Here is a 19,994-nt window from a genome sequence, read left to right on the forward strand (position 1 = left end):
ACATCAACTTTAGGAAGACGTCTGTGTAGAGAAAAAGAGAACAAAAAGAGGCGCTTTGTGTGTACCAGTAGATCAGATAGAGGAGAAGTAGACAAACCCACAACAGGGTACTCAAATTTAGTAAGGAGCACTCACACAGTGCTATTAGGCACAGACTGGGTACTCAACAGCAACTCAGCTTACTGATACTTCCAGCGTGTCTCCAGGGACAACTCAGGATCTCCTTTCTAGGACTGGAAAGACAGACTGCCCAAATCTGCTGCTTCACAGGTCAGGCAAATAATGCTGGTGGTATCCAAGGCTCCCACATTAAGCAAAGACAACCCCAATGTATAAAGTAGGGATAAAAGCGGTGTGGTTAGTAGAAATGATCAGTGGCAGTTCCAATATCAAATATAAAAAGGTTGGATTTATTAAAAAATTAAAAGAGATTAAAAACTGGAACAACAGGATAAGACAAACATATCTCTCCTGTTAACACGTGACGCGTTTCTTAGCTATAATGCTGTTTCATCAGGCATATATGGCACACTGATCATAGCTCTACTATATATACACACACACCAAACAAATCAATCAAGCAATTAAGCAGTATAACAAGCACCTGGAGTTCTCCACCAATAGGAGGACCCACAGATTCTTAACCCTTCATCTATGGCATATACTTCACATTATTGGAATCAACATAAATATTATTGATAATATGCATATGTGTCATGTAAATAAAGGAAGTTGCAGCAGAATTTGAAAGTATACTTCAAATACATATATTTGTGGGGTGGTGAGGGGTCAACAAATAAACATCCTAATAGGATCGATATAAAATTAAAGTAGATGTCATGAGGGAGGAAAATAGAACAACTAAATAAGTGCTGTAAAAATTTATCAAAATGTATCAAACAAATGTCATATACATATGTGTAGTTCACGACAGAGTTTAGAAGAATCAGTGCTTAGCGTGACATGAACGCTCAACCTACCAATAAATTGCAATGTGGTGGCGCCTGCCAATGGTAATCCTTTACGTCAGTCACTACCAACCAGACCCCTTTCCTCATAACACAAATAATAGTTAAACGCATAATCGCCACTGAAACAAAATAAAATAAAATAAAACACTTCTTGATACGAGCAGCCAATCAATGACTATGTGAGGATATGTCACCAATCGAAGGAAAAGAGACGTGCATGATAATACCAGGCAATAAGAGATAGCCATGGAGGGGGTGTGTAACATCGACGTCTGACCATTGGTGGAAACTATACACCTACCAGACATCATGCAGCCTATCATAACGATGTATAGACAATAATAAACAACGGGCAATGATGAAGATGTATATATGTATTTGAAGTATACTTTCAAATTCTGCTGCAACTTCCTACATTACACATATGCATATTATGAATAATATTTATGTTGATTCCAATAATGTGAATTATATGCCATAGATGAAGGGTTAAGAATCTGTGGGTCCTCCTATTGGTGGAGAACTCCAGGTGCTTGTTATACTGCTTAATTGCTTGATTGATTTGTTTGGTGTGTGTGTATATATAGTAGAGCTATGATCAGTTTGCCATATATGCCTTATGAAACAGCATTATAGCTGAGAAACGCGTTGCATGTTAACAGGAGAGATATGTTTGTCTTATCCTGTTGTTCCAGTTTTTAATCTCTTTTAATTTTTTAATAGATCCAACCTTTTTATATTTGATATTGGAACTGCCACTGATCATTTCTACTAACCACACCACCTTTATCCCTACTTTATACATTGGGATTGTCTTTGCTTAATGTGGGAGCCTTGGATACCACCAGCATTATCTGCCTGACCTGTGAAGCAACAGATTTGGGCAGTCTGTCTTTCCAGTCCTAGAAAGGAGATCCTGAGTTGTCCCTGGAGACACGCTGGAAGTATCAGCAAGCTGGGTTGCTGTTGAGTACCCAGTCCGCGCCTAATAGCACTGTCTGAGTGCTCCTACCAAATGTGAGTACCCTGTTGTGGGTTTGTCTACTTCTCCTCTATCTGATCTTATACTAATGTTGAATATATATGTGTGTGTTTGTGATGTTATTTTGCACAAATATATATTTAAACCTATATATACATGATTATATATTGGAATATATACTATATATATATATATATATATATATATATATATATATATATATATATATATATATATATATATATATATATATATAAATATCTGTTTATAAATACATAGAATATGTTCTGCTGTATGCAGAACATTGGAATGTTAAATATTTACAGTGAATACACAGTATGACACTTTATTAAATATGAATATGGCATAAATATCCTTTTTCATGTTTTCATCTACTTAAATGCTAAGGGCTCCAATGCACTTCTTTATATATCTTTATACGTATTTATGTGTTTATATGTGTATATATGTCTGTAAATAGATATATACACATATAAACATACATATATATATACAAACATATACATATTTAGATATGTATGTCTATGTTATAGCCCTTTGTCTACCTTTTTTGAGACCTCATATCTTTTAGCCTTTTATAACTTTTTTGTGCAACATTTTTTTTGTTTGAATGTTTATTTTATTAGATGGTGTTATTACGAGTGTAAGTGTACTTTATAATGTATTCCCGACGCTCGTTAACTTAATTTGCACTCAAGCGATCGTATTAACTTACAATATGTAATACGAGCGCTACATCCGATTTGTTCAAATAGCTGCGATAAACCCCTTTTCACTCGTGCGTAACTGTTAGTGCACCACTCGAGGAAATCTTGCAGGCATCAAAGAAAAAAAATGAAAAAAGAATGTTTTGCAGGAAGCCTGACCTGGAGGGTTAGGGAGGGTCATTGTGATGCTTAAAAATGTAACTCTGTTAAATAAGTCTACTGTGTATGTCATACATTCTTCACATATAGGTCATCTGTTAGAAGCTCCAAATATTCTCAGAAATTTAAAAAGTAGGGTGGGACAATACTAATTTTTTTTTTAAAGACCTATGTATATTAACCCTCTAGTCACTGCGTCATTTTCCACCATTATACCCTCCAGCTGTAGTTGACATTTTTGTTTTCTTTATAAAAGCAGCATTTGGAGAAAAAATTCATCTCTAAACATAATACCAATAAGTGATCAGGACCAGGACAGGAGAAATGAAAATTCTATTTGTTTTTGTTCTTACTGCTCTGCTGAAACATGCAGGTGAGGGTGTATTTTAAATGGTTTTATATGGATTTTCTTCTATATTAATAATATAAAAAGAGTCATTCACAATTATAAAGATGCTTTCTAAATGTTTTCTTTAATTCTGAAAAAAAAAACATAAAGCTTACAAATTTTATATAATATATATGTTTTATATCACCACAGGTGTCTTTGCATTTTGATGATTAAAGACATATTTTGCTATTTGTACTTAGAAGCCCAAATAATTTTAGAACTTAAGCAAACACAATTTTTATATATTTTTTTTTTAACCTGAAATGTTTACAATATAATTATTTTGTTGTAGTTTTCCTGTAATTAACTATATGTACTAACATTTTATTTTCCTCTCTTTTCCAGATGCAAAGTGCTATGGTAAGTAAATATTTAGTCATATTACTGAGTTGTCTTGTAAGCATTATATAAAACCGAAATTCTTAAAGAGCACAAAAATATATAACAATTATTGAAAAACATAAATGTTAATACATTAAACCATTATGCTTTTATTAGTAATAACTTTAAAGGGACAGTCAACGCCAGATTTTTGGTTGTTTGAAAAGATAGATAATTCCTTTATTACCCATTCCCCAGTTTTGCATAACCCAGTTATAACACAGTTATAATAATACATGTTTTATCTGTGTAATTACCTTGTATCTTAGCCTCTGCAGACTACCCCCTGATTTCAGTTCTTTTGATAGACTTGCATTTTAGCCAATCAGTGCTCACTCCTCTATAAATTCACGTGCATGAGCTCAATGTTATCTATATGAAACACATGAACTAACACCCTCTAGTAGTGAAAAAACATTCAGATTAGAGGCGGCCTTCAAGGTCTAAGAAATTAGCTTATGAACCTCCTAGGTTTAGCTTTCAACTAAGAATACCAAGAGAACAAAACAAAATATGTTATAAAAGTAAATTGAAAAGTAGTTTAAAATCACATGCCCTATTTGAATCATGGAAGTTTTTTTTGGACTTAACTGTCCCTTTAAATGCACAAGTGTATTTCGGTTTTGAATACAAGCGTTTTTGCATTATATATGTATTAGCAAATACGTTTAGTAAAATATTCACTCTTTCATTGATAGTGGTTTTTTTGTTTGCCTGTTTTTTTTTTTGTTTTTTTTTACTGTGGACAGAGCATATGTACGTATTCCTTGTATATATGCAGTCAAATGCCATAGCTTATCAAATTGTTCCTAACTCTTCAAAAGCCCTATTCCATACAAACATTATAAATATATAAATATGCTCCTAAATGTTTTTTAGACTGCAAAAATCTACTCAAATTTTTAGATACAAGTGCATGTTTACTTCCCAATGTGTGTAAATGATGCTGCAAAGAGTCTGCAGAGCGATTTATCTTCCTGCGAATGCAGCTGTTTCCGAGCGAGCCTTCAAAACAAAAGTTAAGAAGCAGTGGTCGTAAGGCTGCTCCTTAACTCGTCCGCCACCTCTGAGGTATCAAATACTGATGATTGACACCCCTGCTAGCGGCAAATTATGCAAGGGGCGGCATTGCACAAGCATTTCACTAGAAATGCTTGTGTAATGATAAATGCCTACAGCGTATGCTGTCAGCATTTAGCAATGTCAGGCAAATCTACCCCTTAGAATGCCTTTGCTAAAAAGATGCATCTTTATATTAATAAGTTTTTGCACTTTAAAGGGACAAGCTACCCAAATGTTGAAATCACATTTAAATTTTATTTTTTCATGCAAACATATTTTAACAATGTTTTAATGTTGATCTTTCATTTGCAAGATTAAAAATATCTGCCCGTTTTACATAGAGATGCTTAGGTGATATTTTCATGTCAGCTTTTTACAGCTATGCTGCATCAGTTTCAAGTAATTTTGCATCAGGGTATTTTGTCCCTTTAAAGATGATAAAGAAAAGGAAAAAAAAAATGATTTCATTTGTAATTACATTGAAAAACCTGGTTATTATGCTGTCTTTTTTATTTCATATGGTTTAGTCTCCCTCTAAATTTGATTTCCGTGCCTACAAGCCGTATTACACTCTGTTTTCATCTTGCAAATGAAAGATCAATATTAACACATTTTTAAAATGAAAAAATATAAAATTAAATCTATTTAAATTTATATGGAAATGATTCATAAAGATGTTTGTGCATATTCTATTCCTAAGGATTGAATTTCTCGCTGACTGATATAGCAACTCAAAGCATTTCATTGGCACAGAGGGACATGCCTCTACAGAAAAAAAGTTTGTCTTATTCTGGATATAAACATTTATTAACAACATACAAAAAACATGAAATTCATGTCTCTTAAATCTCTTTCTATCCCAAAACTTTCTGTATTCCAGTTTTGATTGTTGATAGCTTTATCTTCCCTTTCCCATTATTTATTTTCGCTTTTTGTCCTTAAACACTTTTGCACTTTAAAAACTGTAAAAACACATTTTTAAATTATCCTAATATACTATACTTGATTTTAATTTCTTTGGCTGCATACAATATAGATGCATTATATTTGACAAAAAAACTCAAATGTTTTCATATAGCTTTATATGTTATAATTATCATATAATATAATATAATTTGATGTCCAAGCTAATTGCTGTTTTCTCTGTCTGTGCACGTGACTGCCATCACTAATTAGCATTTTTTTTATTTTTTGCTTGTTGTTTTTTTTTTATATATTAAATGAATCAGATGTATAGTGGGTTTATTGTTTTCTAAAATCTGAGTTTGACCTATAGTGCTATTATAACATTCCCATTAATGTTTAAAAATAAACTGAACTCAATTGGTGGTAACAAATGGCTGTAACAGGTTCTGGTTCTGTAAACTCTTCTAAGGATAATAGGGTTTGGGCAATCACATTAAAATACATTAATTTTAGAGTAAACATAATCCAGCATACTTCTCTCATTGCAGCCGGCTCTGATCCCGTACTGTGTGATGACCCAGGATGTGCAGGATCCTGTACGCCAGGCAATGGATGTTATTGTAATATTGATCCAACACTTTCGTGTATTCCAACTTCTTGTGATCTCAAAGCCACTGATTGCTGCCCTAATGGTTTATTCTGGAATAAAAACACATCATGCTGCCAAGGTGAGGCATGTTATATATAAATGATATTACTGTCTCTTATATATGTTGTTCTGATTTTATTTTCTTGTCCTGTTTCATAAATTAGATAGTTGGGGATAGGGTATGATTTATATATGTTATCTGTGTTATGTGCTGATGCTTAGGAGGTGGATTACTCTGTTAAGTTTTTGTTTTCTCTAATTATACTGTGCCTTTTACAGATGAGCTCCTTTGTACTCCAGCATGTTTGAATGATGAAACTTGTATTAATGATGAGGGTGTTCCAACTTGTGCATGTAACTTGACCTACTACAAGGGCAAGAGTAAGTATCTGCTAGCTTCATTCATTCTATGCACAGTTTGTAAACACAGCTCATGTTGTTTCAGCCATTTGAGTATGAAACAGACAAATACACAGGTGTGCACACAAATGAACATGCATGACTACAAACATTCAGGCATGATCTGACATGCACACACACACTATTTTAAGTAATATTTACTTTAAACTGTAACAGATAATATATAGTCATGATCTTATGTAAAAATAATATTAAGTCTGTTAAATCATTTTTGTCTTTTCTATTTGTGCATCTATTTCTGGATCTATGTCATTAATAGGGATGGGCGAATGTTTCGCAACATTGGAAAAACGGCACAAATTTTAACACATTCGTTCGTTCGAATCGAATTTCGAATGTTTACATAACATTCTAACATTCGATTTTCGAATGTTCGGTTTCGAATTTTACGATTACATTCGAAAATATTCGAATTCGAAAAATTCGAATTTAGATTGTAATAGTATTTCTAATGCTTTTTCTTTAAATGTAATATTCGAATTATGCAATATTCGAATTAGAAAAATTCGAATTTAGATTGTAATAGTATTTCTAATGCTTTTTCTTTAAATGTAATATTCGAATTATACAATATTCGAATTCGAAAAATTCGAATTTAGATTGTAATAGTATTTCTAATGCTTTTTCTTTAAATGTAATATTCGAATTATGCAATACGTGTATTCGAATTCGAAAAATTCGAATTTAGATTGTAATAGTATTTCTAATGCTTTAAAATGTAATATTCGAATTATGCAATATTCAAATTCGAAAAGTTCGAATTTATATTCGAATTCGAAAAATTCTAATTTATGTTTGTAATAGTATTTGTAATGTTTTCTTTAAATGTAATATTCGAATTATGCAATATTCTATATGGAAACATTCGAAATTATATATTTGTATCTATTATGTATCAATTTACTAAATTCCAACACTACCACATGAACTATTGAACTTCTGAATAGTATTTGTTAAATAGAATGTTAAATTCGAAATTTCGAATGTGGACATTCGATATAATTATAAACATTCGAATTCGAAAGTGACATTCGAAAACTGTAAATAACATTCGATTTTTGAATTTTTAAGAATATTCGTTCTTATCGACATTCGAATTTAGAATTCGAATTTCGGTAATAACATTCGTTCTACATTCGAAATTTGAAAATTTACACATTCGCCCATCCGTAGTCATTAAGCAGAAAAAAATACACATCAGTATAATTTTCATGACAATATAGTAAATCTTATTCTGAAGCTACTGTCCCCTCTGTTATTTAAAGGGACATGAACCCCCCAAAAAATATTTCATGATTCAGATAGAGAATACAATTTTAAACAACTTTCTTATTTACTTCTATTATCTCATTTGTTTCATTCTCTTGGCATCATTTGTTGAAGGAGCAGCAATGCACTACCGGTTTCTAAATGAACACATGGGTGAGCCAGTAACAATCGTTATAGATATATATGCACCAATCAGAAGATAGAACCTAGGTTCTTTGCTGCTCCTGAGCTTACCTAGATAAACCTTTCAGGAAAGGATAACAAGAGAAGGAAGCAAATTAAATAATATAAGTAAATTGGGAAGTTGTTTAAAATTGTATTCTCTATCTGAATCATGAAAGAAAAATTTTGGGTTTCATGTCCCTTTAAATCAATAACAGAAGACCAAATAAATAGGGATGTGCATTCGTGATCCAAATGTGGATGTAAGCAGCTGCTTGGGCCCAGTGGATATTTTTATAGCTGGATTGAATCCTGTAAAAGATACCCACTCTAAGATATGGCTTTGCACAGATCTTAGAGTGGGGATCTTTTACTGGAATTAATCTGGCTGCGAAAAAAGGATCCAAATGCACATCCCTACAAATAAACACTATCTACTGTTTACAATAATGTATGTCTTTGTCATACAAAAGAATAGCGCATACCCATATATATTTAATATTTAATTACACCTAGATTACAAGTTTTGCGTTACGGTTTTAACGCTGAAAAAAATGACAATTTCAGTGTAAAAACAGTAATGCAGCCATTACGAGTCTTGTCGGTATAGTTGTACTGCAAGCATTTTAGCCTGTAATGCAACGTCAATCCCGCACTCAAAAAAATGACATTTTTGCGTGGGATTTTCATAGCGCCGGTATTACAAGTTGTGCGGTGAGGCTAAAATGTTTGCGTTCCAGCCTATACCGACACTATCCATACCGCTATCTGAGACCAGTAGTTATGAGTTTTGTGCCACAAAGGTGTTACACAAAGCTCATAACTAGACTGTTACAAAGTACACTAACACCCATAAACTACTTATTAAACACTAAACCACCACCCTCCCCCATCGCAAACACTATTTAAAACGTATTAACCCTTAATCTGCCGCACCCCAACATCGCCAACACCTAAATATAGTTATTAACCTCTAATCTGCCATCCCCTGCATCACAGCCACTAAATAAAGTTATTAACCCCTATCCGCCGCTCCCCTACATCGCAGACACTATAATAAAGATATTAACCCCTCTTCCGCCGCTCCCCAACATCGCCGACACTATAATAAAGATATTAAACCCTATACCGCTGTTACCTGACATCGCCAACACTATAATAAAGATATTAACCCCTATACCGCTGTTACCTGACATCGCCGCCAGTAATAAAAGTTATTTACCCCTATTCCGCCACTCCCCGACATCGCCACCACTATAATAAAGTTATTAACCCCTAAACTTCCAACCTCCCACATCACCGCCACTAAATAAACCTATTAACCCCTAATCCGCAAGCCCCCCATATTGCAAGAAACTAAATTAAACTATTAACCTTGAAACCTAACAACCCCCTATTTTTAAATTCAAATTACAATATCTTTATCTTAAAATAAATAAAAACGTACCTGTAAAATTAAAAAAACTTACGTCTAAACTATAAATTAACCTAACATAACTATTATACTAAAATTAAAATATAACTACCAATTAAATAAACTAAATTGCACATTAAAAAAAAAACTAACACTACTAAAAAAAATGTATTCTAAAATTACAAAAAATAAAAAATACTAAATTAAACCTTGAAACGTCACGTAGTAAAGTTTGTTGAATTTATAAATCCAGAGAGTGCATTTTCTTCATTCAACTGTATTATTCCTGATGCACCCTGGTATTTAAACTGTTGGTCTGTGAGAGTGCTGTATCTTTCAGTTTGAATATATATTTGTCACAGTTGAATATTTTTGTCACAGTTAGCTGAAGTCCAGTGAGTGCTTATTTCAACTTTAAATTACTACATTCTATAGCACCCTGGCGGATGGTGACTGCTGCTGAGAGTGCACAAACCTGGACTACATATATATATATATATATATATATATATATATATATATATATATATATATATATATATATATATATATATATATATATACAGTATATACTGTATATATATATATATATATAATGTGTGTGTATATATATATATATATATAGCAAAACAGGAAACAGCACTCTCTGGACTTAAGTAAAAAACAAGTAGTTTATTCAGTAACGTTTCGGGGAATGCTCCCCTTCATCAGACCAACAACATACAAGTGAAGCAAACATTTAAGCATACACAAACCCCTCCCCCTAGTGCAAAAAACCGCCAAAAATGGTTGCCATAGCAACCAAACAACCAGTTCAAAGTAAATACATTTACCAATGCAACAATGACATCAAAGAAACCAGATCATTATGGTTAATTAGCATCAGGTCAATTAGCAAATCAACACATCATCCTACCACATAATACACCTGCTGTATATTAGTACTTCTAATACCCCAGTGGCAGTGTGTCCTTTTAAAGAGACATATCACAATATTATTAGCTAAGTACAGGAAAACAAGAATGTGTAGAAAAAAGGGGTTGAAAAAACGTTTAGTTAAACATCGGCACCTCATCATATTGAAATGCAATTCACGTAATGCACTTATAGTTAATGCCTAACTCATAATACCCGTACTACATAGTCAAGGGTCATGTGTACCATTAATGCTATAGACGCCAATAACAGCAAACTCATTATTCAGATACCTCAAACGATGTGACCGTATTACATGCACAAAGTGTAGCACGACCTAAGTAGTCACCCTGTTCAGCATCGGACCAACCTCGCGCTGAATCTAGCACAGTTACTAGCGGAACAACAAGGGTTATGCGCATGCGTGTAAACCCGGCGCAGTCCGGCCCCCAATGCTCCAGCTAGGTACCCAATAGGATAGAAAGGACAAGCCCCCACACCGGACAAACAGAGTTATTAAAATGGCATGGTAAGAGGGTGGGCCCCAAGGTACTACTAAGGGAAGGAAGGGTCCGGGTCATGAACGTAATAAATGCAGCAGGATATGCAGTAGAAGATAGTACAACACACCTAATACCCAGATATCAGGAGTCACCCACTTAGGTGTAGTAACCCAGCTAGTTCAGTCTGACATACACGATGAGATGGGTATATGCGTCTGTCTTTTCTAACCTGTCAGCACCGGTCTTGCGGTCAAGACACCTATTGTCCCTGCATAGGCAATTTTACAGGGTCACATAAAGGTTGTCTATAAGTGTGCGCATGCGTGTCAGCCATGCCCAGTCAATTATTTTTGGTATAAGGCAAGGTCCCTGATAAGCCGTATGGGACAAGCCCCTATCCCTGTGTGAGTAACAGTTTTGCTAAGAGATAGGGGGGCAGGGGTCCAAAGTCAAAAGATATGTCGGTCACAGTATGTTTCAGGCTGATGCTATGATTACAGGTTTGCTAGAGTCCGGTGGCCCAGAATTATAAGGATCGCTATAAAGGAAAAGAGACCCCTAAACTAATGTGAATAAATACATAGTACAGGCAGGTCCCATCCCCCTAGGTACAGAAAATACTAGTGCTAACAGGGTTCCGTAGTGCAAGGTTAATAGCACCAGCACTCAGTGATGTGTCAACACTGCGGTGTGCATCAAAAGTAACATCCACTAGTGTACATAACAGAAACAACCTAAATAAGGGTACACCCATTGGGCACCCCTCCTGGAGGGTAAATATGGGCAGAGCCTACAGCCAATCAGCAACCAGACTTCATGAACCCACTGTGGATAAAAGAATGCATACATAGTATCAGATACTGTACAAACTATATTAATCCCCTTAGAAAGATACAACCAGATACATTAGAAGCGTAAACAGCTCAGTTCATAAAAAACAATGCCAGTCTATCCCCATGTTCAAACCTCTGGGGTGTATAGTGTCCAGTTTGAAAATCCACTCGGCCTCCTTCTGTAGGAGACGGGTGTCCCTGTCACCTCCCCTAGGCATTGGGGGTACATGATCGATGAGTTTAAATCTCAGGTCCGCCACAGAGTGACCCTTCTCCATAAAATGTCTGGCCACCGGTTGGTCACTCTTGCCTTTCTCAATTGCCGTCCGGATGGCACTCCTGTGATTAGCCATCCTTTTCTTAATGTCATCTGACGTCTTACCTATATAGAATAGGCCACAGTTGCAATTCAGCATGTACACCACAAATTTTGTGGTACACGTAAGGAAATGCTTGATCTTGTAGCTTGTGTTATTGTGTGGATGTTTGAACTGCTTGCATTGCAGCATGGCGTTACACGTTACACAACTCGGGCACTTGTAGGAGCCCCTTTTGGTGTTTGTCTTGACCTTGCTGTAGCTATCAGTTGGATCAGTGTTCATTAAGATGTCTTTTAGGTTTCTTCCCCTCTTATATCCAATTCTGGGTGGTCCATAGTCGTGGTATGGTAATGATGGATCAGTCTGGACAATATCCCATTTCTCTTTTAAAGTAACTCCTAGTGTTCTCGTGCTAGGGGTGTATGCAGTGACAAAATTCATCCTCTTCTGTTGGTCTCTTTTTGGCATTTTCATGCTCAACTGGGTCCTTGCTTCCTTTATAGTGTTACCATTGTATCCTCTGCTGTAAAACCGTGATTCCATTTCTTTCAGTTGTACCTCACGGTTTTCCTCTGATGTGTTATTGCGGATGACTCTCAGCAGCTGTGCCTTAGGGATGGCTTTCATGAGTGATCTTGGATGGTAACTAGAAGCATGTAGCAGTGTGTTTCTGTCGGTAGACTTTTTAAATAAGGTGGAACCCAATCTGTTGTTTATCTTATAAATTCTTAGATCCAGGAAATCCACTTCATTGTAGCTGGACACTTCCTTCAATTGAACCTGTCCCCCTATTGTGTTCAGGGATTTGACCCACTCGCCAAAGGACTCAATCGTGCCTCTCCAGACTACAACGATATCATCAATGTAGCGCTTGTAAAAGCGTACTTGTTGATTGTCATATACCTTGAACACCTTTTCCTCCACATGTTCCATGAATAAGTTTGCAAAAGCAGGTGCCATATTCGAGCCCATGGCCGTTCCCATGAGCTGAAGATAAAATCTCCTTTCGAATTTAAAGTAGTTCAGCTTAAGACATAGAGATAGAAGTTCAATAATAAAGCTGGTAGGGGGACCCACATATGGGCATCTTTCAAGGCAGTTGGTAATTATCTCCATCCCCATTTCGTGCGGTATAATAGTATAGAGGCTTGTGACGTCAAGACTGGCAAGCACGTCTCCTGGCTCTATGTCAGATATGTCAGTGAGATATGCAATGAGTGTGGTGGAGTCTCTTAAGTATGAGCGCATGTTTACAACCAGTGGTTGTAGCATAGAGTCAACATATTTAGCCAGGGGTTGTAGGAGTGACCCCCGTGCTGAGACAATGGGGCGTCCAGGTGGATGTACCAATTGTTTGTGTATCTTGGGGAGTGGTTAGCCATTCCTTGGTGGTTGGGTCTATCCAGTTCATTTGTGCTGCATGTTCAATAACTGAGTCAATCCGTGCTTTATAGGTAATCGTGGGGTCACAAGGTAGGGCTTTGTAGGTTGAGACATCCGCCAGTTGTTTATCTATTTCAGTTTTATAATCTTGATAATCCTGCAGGACAACCGCACCACCCTTGTCCGCTGGGCGTATGACAATGGTAGAGTCATTTCTAAGGGATTGAACAGCTTCCCAGTCAGTTGTTGTCATATTATTTCTAGTTAGGCCTTGCTCCCTCTGTCTCAATATTTGTTGGATAAGGCGAGTATAAGTTCTAATACTTGGATTCGTCGTGGGTGGTTCAAATGTACCACCTTATTTAAAAAGTCTACCGACAGAAACACACTGCTACATGCTTCTAGTTACCATCCAAGATCACTCATGAAAGCCATCCCTAAGGCACAGCTGCTGAGAGTCATCCGCAATAACACATCAGAGGAAAACCGTGAGGTACAACTGAAAGAAATGGAATCACGGTTTTACAGCAGAGGATACAATGGTAACACTATAAAGGAAGCAAGGACCCAGTTGAGCATGAAAATGCCAAAAAGAGACCAACAGAAGAGGATGAATTTTGTCACTGCATACACCCCTAGCACGAGAACACTAGGAGTTACTTTAAAAGAGAAATGGGATATTGTCCAGACTGATCCATCATTACCATACCACGACTATGGACCACCCAGAATTGGATATAAGAGGGGAAGAAACCTAAAAGACATCTTAATGAACACTGATCCAACTGATAGCTACAGCAAGGTCAAGACAAACACCAAAAGGGGCTCCTACAAGTGCCCGAGTTGTGTAACGTGTAACGCCATGCTGCAATGCAAGCAGTTCAAACATCCACACAATAACACAAGCTACAAGATCAAGCATTTCCTTACGTGTACCACAAAATTTGTGGTGTACATGCTGAATTGCAACTGTGGCCTATTCTATATAGGTAAGACGTCAGATGACATTAAGAAAAGGATGGCTAATCACAGGAGTGCCATCCGGACGGCAATTGAGAAAGGCAAGAGTGACCAACCGGTGGCCAGACATTTTATGGAGAAGGGTCACTCTGTGGCGGACCTGAGATTTAAACTCATCGATCATGTACCCCCAATGCCTAGGGGAGGTGACAGGGACACCCGTCTCCTACAGAAGGAGGCCGAGTGGATTTTCAAACTGGACACTATACACCCCAGAGGTTTGAACATGGGGATAGACTGGCATTGTTTTTTATGAACTGAGCTGTTTACGCTTCTAATGTATCTGGTTGTATCTTTCTAAGGGGATTAATATAGTTTGTACAGTATCTGATACTATGTATGCATTCTTTTATCCACAGTGGGTTCATGAAGTCTGGTTGCTGATTGGCTGTAGGCTCTGCCCATATTTACCCTCCAGGAGGGGTGCCCAATGGGTGTACCCTTATTTAGGTTGTTTCTGTTATGTACACTAGTGGATGTTACTTTTGATGCACACCGCAGTGTTGACACATCACTGAGTGCTGGTGCTATTAACCTTGCACTACGGAACCCTGTTAGCACTAGTATTTTCTGTACCTAGGGGGATGGGACCTGCCTGTACTATGTATTTATTCACATTAGTTTAGGGGTCTCTTTTCCTTTATAGCGATCCTTATAATTCTGGGCCACCGGACTCTAGCAAACCTGTAATCAGAGCATCAGCCTGAAACATACTGTGACCGACATATCTTTTGACTTTGGACCCCTGCCCCCCTATCTCTTAGCAAAACTGTTACTCACACAGGGATAGGGGCTTGTCCCATACGGCCTATCAGGGACCTTGCCTTATACCAATAATAATTGACTGGGCATGGCTGACACGCATGCGCACACTTATAGACAACCTTTATGTGACCCTGTAAAATTGCCTATGCAGGGACAATAGGTGTCTTGACCGCAAGACCGGTGCTGACAGGTTAGAAAAGACAGACGCATATACCCATCTCATCGTGTATGTCAGACTGAACTAGCTGGGTTACTACACCTAAGTGGGTGACTCCTGATATCTGGGTATTAGGTGTGTTGTACTATCTTCTACTGCATATCCTGCTGCATTTATTACGTTCATGACCCGGACCCTTCCTTCCCTTAGTAGTACCTTGGGGCCCACCCTCTTACCATGCCATTTTAATAACTCTGTTTGTCCGGTGTGGGGGCTTGTCCTTTCTATCCTATTGGGTACCTAGCTGGAGCATTGGGGGCCGGACTGCGCCGGGTTTACACGCATGCGCATAACCCTTGTTGTTCCGCTAGTAACTGTGCTAGATTCAGCGCGAGGTTGGTCCGATGCTGAACAGGGTGACTACTTAGGTCGTGCTACACTTTGTGCATGTAATACGGTCACATCGTTTGAGGTATCTGAATAATGAGTTTGCTGTTATTGGCGTCTATAGCATTAATGGTACACATGACCCTTGACTATGTAGTACGGGTATTATGAGTTAGGCATTAACTATAAGTGCATTACGTGAATTGCATTTCAATATGATGAGGTGCCGATGTTTAACTAAACGTTTTTTCAACCCCTTTTTTCTACACATTCTTGTTTTCCTGTACTTAGCTAATAATATTGTGATATGTCTCTTTAAAAGGACACACTGCCACTGGGGTATTAGAAGTACTAATATACAGCAGGTGTATTATGTGGTAGGATGATGTGTTGATTTGCTAATTGACCTGATGCTAATTAACCATAATGATCTGGTTTCTTTGATGTCATTGTTGCATTGGTAAATGTATTTACTTTGAACTGGTTGTTTGGTTGCTATGGCAACCATTTTTGGCGGTTTTTTGCACTAGGGGGAGGGGTTTGTGTATGCTTAAATGTTTGCTTCACTTGTATGTTGTTGGTCTGATGAAGGGGAGCATTCCCCGAAACGTTACTGAATAAACTACTTGTTTTTTACTTAAGTCCAGAGAGTGCTGTTTCCTGTTTTGCTACATTTCAACTACTCTAGCACCCTGGCCCTTGGAGAACTGTTTGTGAGAGTGCAACTGACTCTTTTTGCCTATATATATATATATATATATATATATATATATATATATATATATATATATATATATATATATATATATATATATATATATATATATATATATATATATATATGTGTGTGTATATATATATATATATATATATATATATATATAATGTGTGTTTACATGTGTGTGTGTGTATATATATATATAAATATATATATATATATTGTGTGTGTGTGTATATATATATATATATATATATATATATATATATATATTGTGTATGTGTAAATGTATATAACGTGTGTGTGTAGAGAGAGAGAGAGAAAGAGAAAAGAGTTAGATGCACAAGTGAAAGCTGTACTTATAAATCCAATACGGAATCACACTCCCATATGCAGCTATGTATAGTCACTGTTCATATATTATAAGTGACCAAACATAAGGTCCATATAGAACAATCACAAATTCACACAATCATTCTTAAAAATAACCCAATCGTTTGGAACAAATACATTTTATCTCTTTTAACTTTGCCTCTGGGATTTCTTTTCCATTATGCTGTTATATATATATATATATATATATATATATATATATATATATATATATATATATATATATATATATATATATATATATATATATACAAATAATATCCAGAAGGGAAAGAAGCAAACACCGGAGCAAGGAAAAACTTGTAACTCGTAGTTTATTCAGCAATGTTGCCAAGTATCAGGTGAATAGAGAAATGACACCTGACGCGTTTCGCACATGCGCTTCATCAGAGGCTAAAGACTCACTGTAGGAGAAGACCTATATACAGACTGACTGCCAATCATCTATTCAAAGACACCCTAGTGCAAACCGATAGGGTCAGATGTTAAAAACAGTGGGGGCTGTCAGTAGCTATATGGGTCTGGGAGTCATATATTCATACATAAATGAGTACTGAATTATGAGCAAGTAATGATAAACTCAACTAAAACAATAAATAAATAAAGAATAACAAATAAATAAGAATAAAAATAATAAGAATAAAAAAAAATCAATAAAATAAAAGATAAAAAGTAAAAAACCACAAATAGGGAAAAACAATACAGGGAAAAATTAGAAAACAGATACTGGTATTAATAATGTGGAGGAATAAGAAATATATATATACTGTATGTATGAGGATACAAGACAACTCAACAATTCAATGTCTTAAATATATACAGTATATAGTAATGGTATTCTGGAATTGTAATTGTATTTCTGTAATGTCAAAATATTAAGTCCTCTAAAGCTCATAAAAATTATAACTCCATAAGTGAAAACTTATAATAAAAAATATATGATAAATGATAAAACACTTTATATATACAGTATATATATGTTGAGGTGAGTGAGGATGCTTTAAATGTTCTTACATTCAGGGGTGTATTTAGGTTTAATGCAGCCCTGGACACACAAAATTCAGCCCTCTTACCTATTTGAATACTTGCTGTTTAACCCCTTTGACATGGTTGCAATGTATTGCATGACTAACAGATCAGGGTTAATATGTTGGTTAGATATGTAGCATACAATGCAGCTATCTATTATAGCCAAGGGGTTAATCAGTAGACTGTCAGAGGACCAGTTCCTTCAAATGTTTTTATAGTTACAATAATAATATAACAATGTATAGGACCAGTCAAGACTCCTGGCTATTGTCAGAAAGATATACAGCAATACAAATAAATAATTTTGATACTAACTAATTGAAGAATGGATGCATTATGTTTCCTCATCCTCCGGAATCATGTGGGTGCCTGTAGCTAATCAATTTAGCATATACATATACAGTATGTGAGTTTTACGATATACACATGAGCTAAATCACGGTTGATGTAAACGTCCACCAAGGATCGAGTAGGAGTGCACAGAAAACAAGCATGCACTGCTTGATTTATTAATAACTAACTGCGCCTGCTCCGTCCAGACTGTCAAGCTGTCGACATCCAAGCAAGGCTGTCGGTCACACAGCATCGCGTAGCACACTGAAGGTGGCGTTTTCAGATGCTGAAGTTCATATTTTTGTGAAAGTGGGATATATTTATCTAAAAATATTATATTTTTGTGAGGTGTCAAAAGTGGTAAGTTACAATTTCTACTAAGTGTACTCCCCAAAAAGTATGCAGAGGGGGAAAAGGTCTTTCCGGTAAAGTACCGGTAAATGTGAATACAAATAGTGCAGTTGTATCACAGAAGGGATCATCTCCATTTATACCAACACAGCGGAGCTGATCCCTTTTTATACTGCAAGCGTGCGCAGGGGGGATTGACATGAGCGCACACATGCACAAGCATACCAAATATTCAGGTAGATTACGAGTTATGTGTGCTACGGGGTTTTTAACTAAAGCAACAAAAGTTCACCCTCTATAGCGCAACCATTACAAGTTTTGAAACAGCCCCCTTGTGCGTGCGATATGGTTGCGTTGGGCTCCCTACTGCACAAAATACAAGTGCTGTTCAAATCAGCCAATAGAATTTCAGTAGCTCTCATCCTATTGGCTGATTTTTTAATTGGTAGTTTAGTTTAATAGTTATTTTAGTTTGTTAGTTTAAACTTAGTTTTTTTAATTTGACAGGAAAGTTTTAATTTAATTTTAAATAGGGAAATTGTAATTTTAACATAAAGTTAGGGGGGGCGTTAGGTTTAGGGGATACTAGTTTAAATTAGTTTATTGCGATGTGGGGGGCTTTCGGTTTAGGGGTTTATAGTTAAATGTAGTATATTTTGTTGCTTGCGGTTTAGGGGTTAATAGGTTTACTATAGTGGCGGCGGTATAGAGGTTAATAACTTTAGTATAGTGGGAACGATATGGGGGGATGGCAGATTAGGGGTTAATAATATTTAAATAGTGTTTGCGATGCGGGAGGGTGGCGGTTTAGGGGTTAATAACTTTATTATAGTTGTGACAATGTCGGGGAGCGGCGGAATAGGGGTTAATAAATGTTATTAGTGGCGGCGATGTCGGGAGCGGCAGATTAGGGGTTAATAACTTTTAACATAGTATTTGCAATGTGGGAGGGCCTCGGTTTAGGGGTTAATAAGTAGTTTATGGGTGTTAGTGTACTTTGTAACACTTTAGTTATGAGTTTTATGTAACAGTTTTGTTGCGTAAAACTCAAAACTACTGGTCTCAGATGGCGGTATGGATCTCGTCGTTACAGGGTGTAACACAAGGTTTTTAGCCTGAACGCAAAACTCGTAATGACTGCGCTATGGAAGTCCCATGAAAAATCGTAATTTTTTCAAGTGCGGGACTGACGTTGCGTTACAGGCTAAAAGGCTTGCGGTACAGCTATACTGACAAGACTCGTAATGGCTGCGTTACTGTTTTAACGCTGAAATTACATTTTTTTCAGCGTTAAAAGATGAATGCACAACTCATAATCTACCTGATTGTAATTAGCACTGCTCTGATTGGAAGGTAAAGCCTCTCCATTACATCCATGTACATCATCCTGAGG

General features: G+C 36.3%; 1 protein-coding gene across 1 annotated transcript in view; it reads left to right on the plus strand.

Annotated features, from left to right (window-relative positions):
- The first annotated feature begins 3,071 nt into the window (after nucleotides 1–3,071).
- The window catches only part of LOC128653569 (alpha-tectorin-like), a 40,684-nt gene continuing 23,761 nt past the window's right edge, over nucleotides 3,072–19,994 (plus strand). The window contains exons 1-4 of the mRNA XM_053706950.1: nucleotides 3,072–3,213; nucleotides 3,577–3,591; nucleotides 6,129–6,308; nucleotides 6,509–6,610. Coding sequence (XP_053562925.1) covers nucleotides 3,165–3,213; nucleotides 3,577–3,591; nucleotides 6,129–6,308; nucleotides 6,509–6,610 — 346 coding nt within the window. The 5' untranslated portion in view covers nucleotides 3,072–3,164. The remainder of the gene's footprint in view (nucleotides 3,214–3,576; nucleotides 3,592–6,128; nucleotides 6,309–6,508; nucleotides 6,611–19,994) is intronic.

Source organism: Bombina bombina, chromosome 3 (assembly GCF_027579735.1).
Source record: "Bombina bombina isolate aBomBom1 chromosome 3, aBomBom1.pri, whole genome shotgun sequence".
In the NCBI taxonomy this organism is placed as follows: domain Eukaryota; kingdom Metazoa; phylum Chordata; class Amphibia; order Anura; family Bombinatoridae; genus Bombina; species Bombina bombina.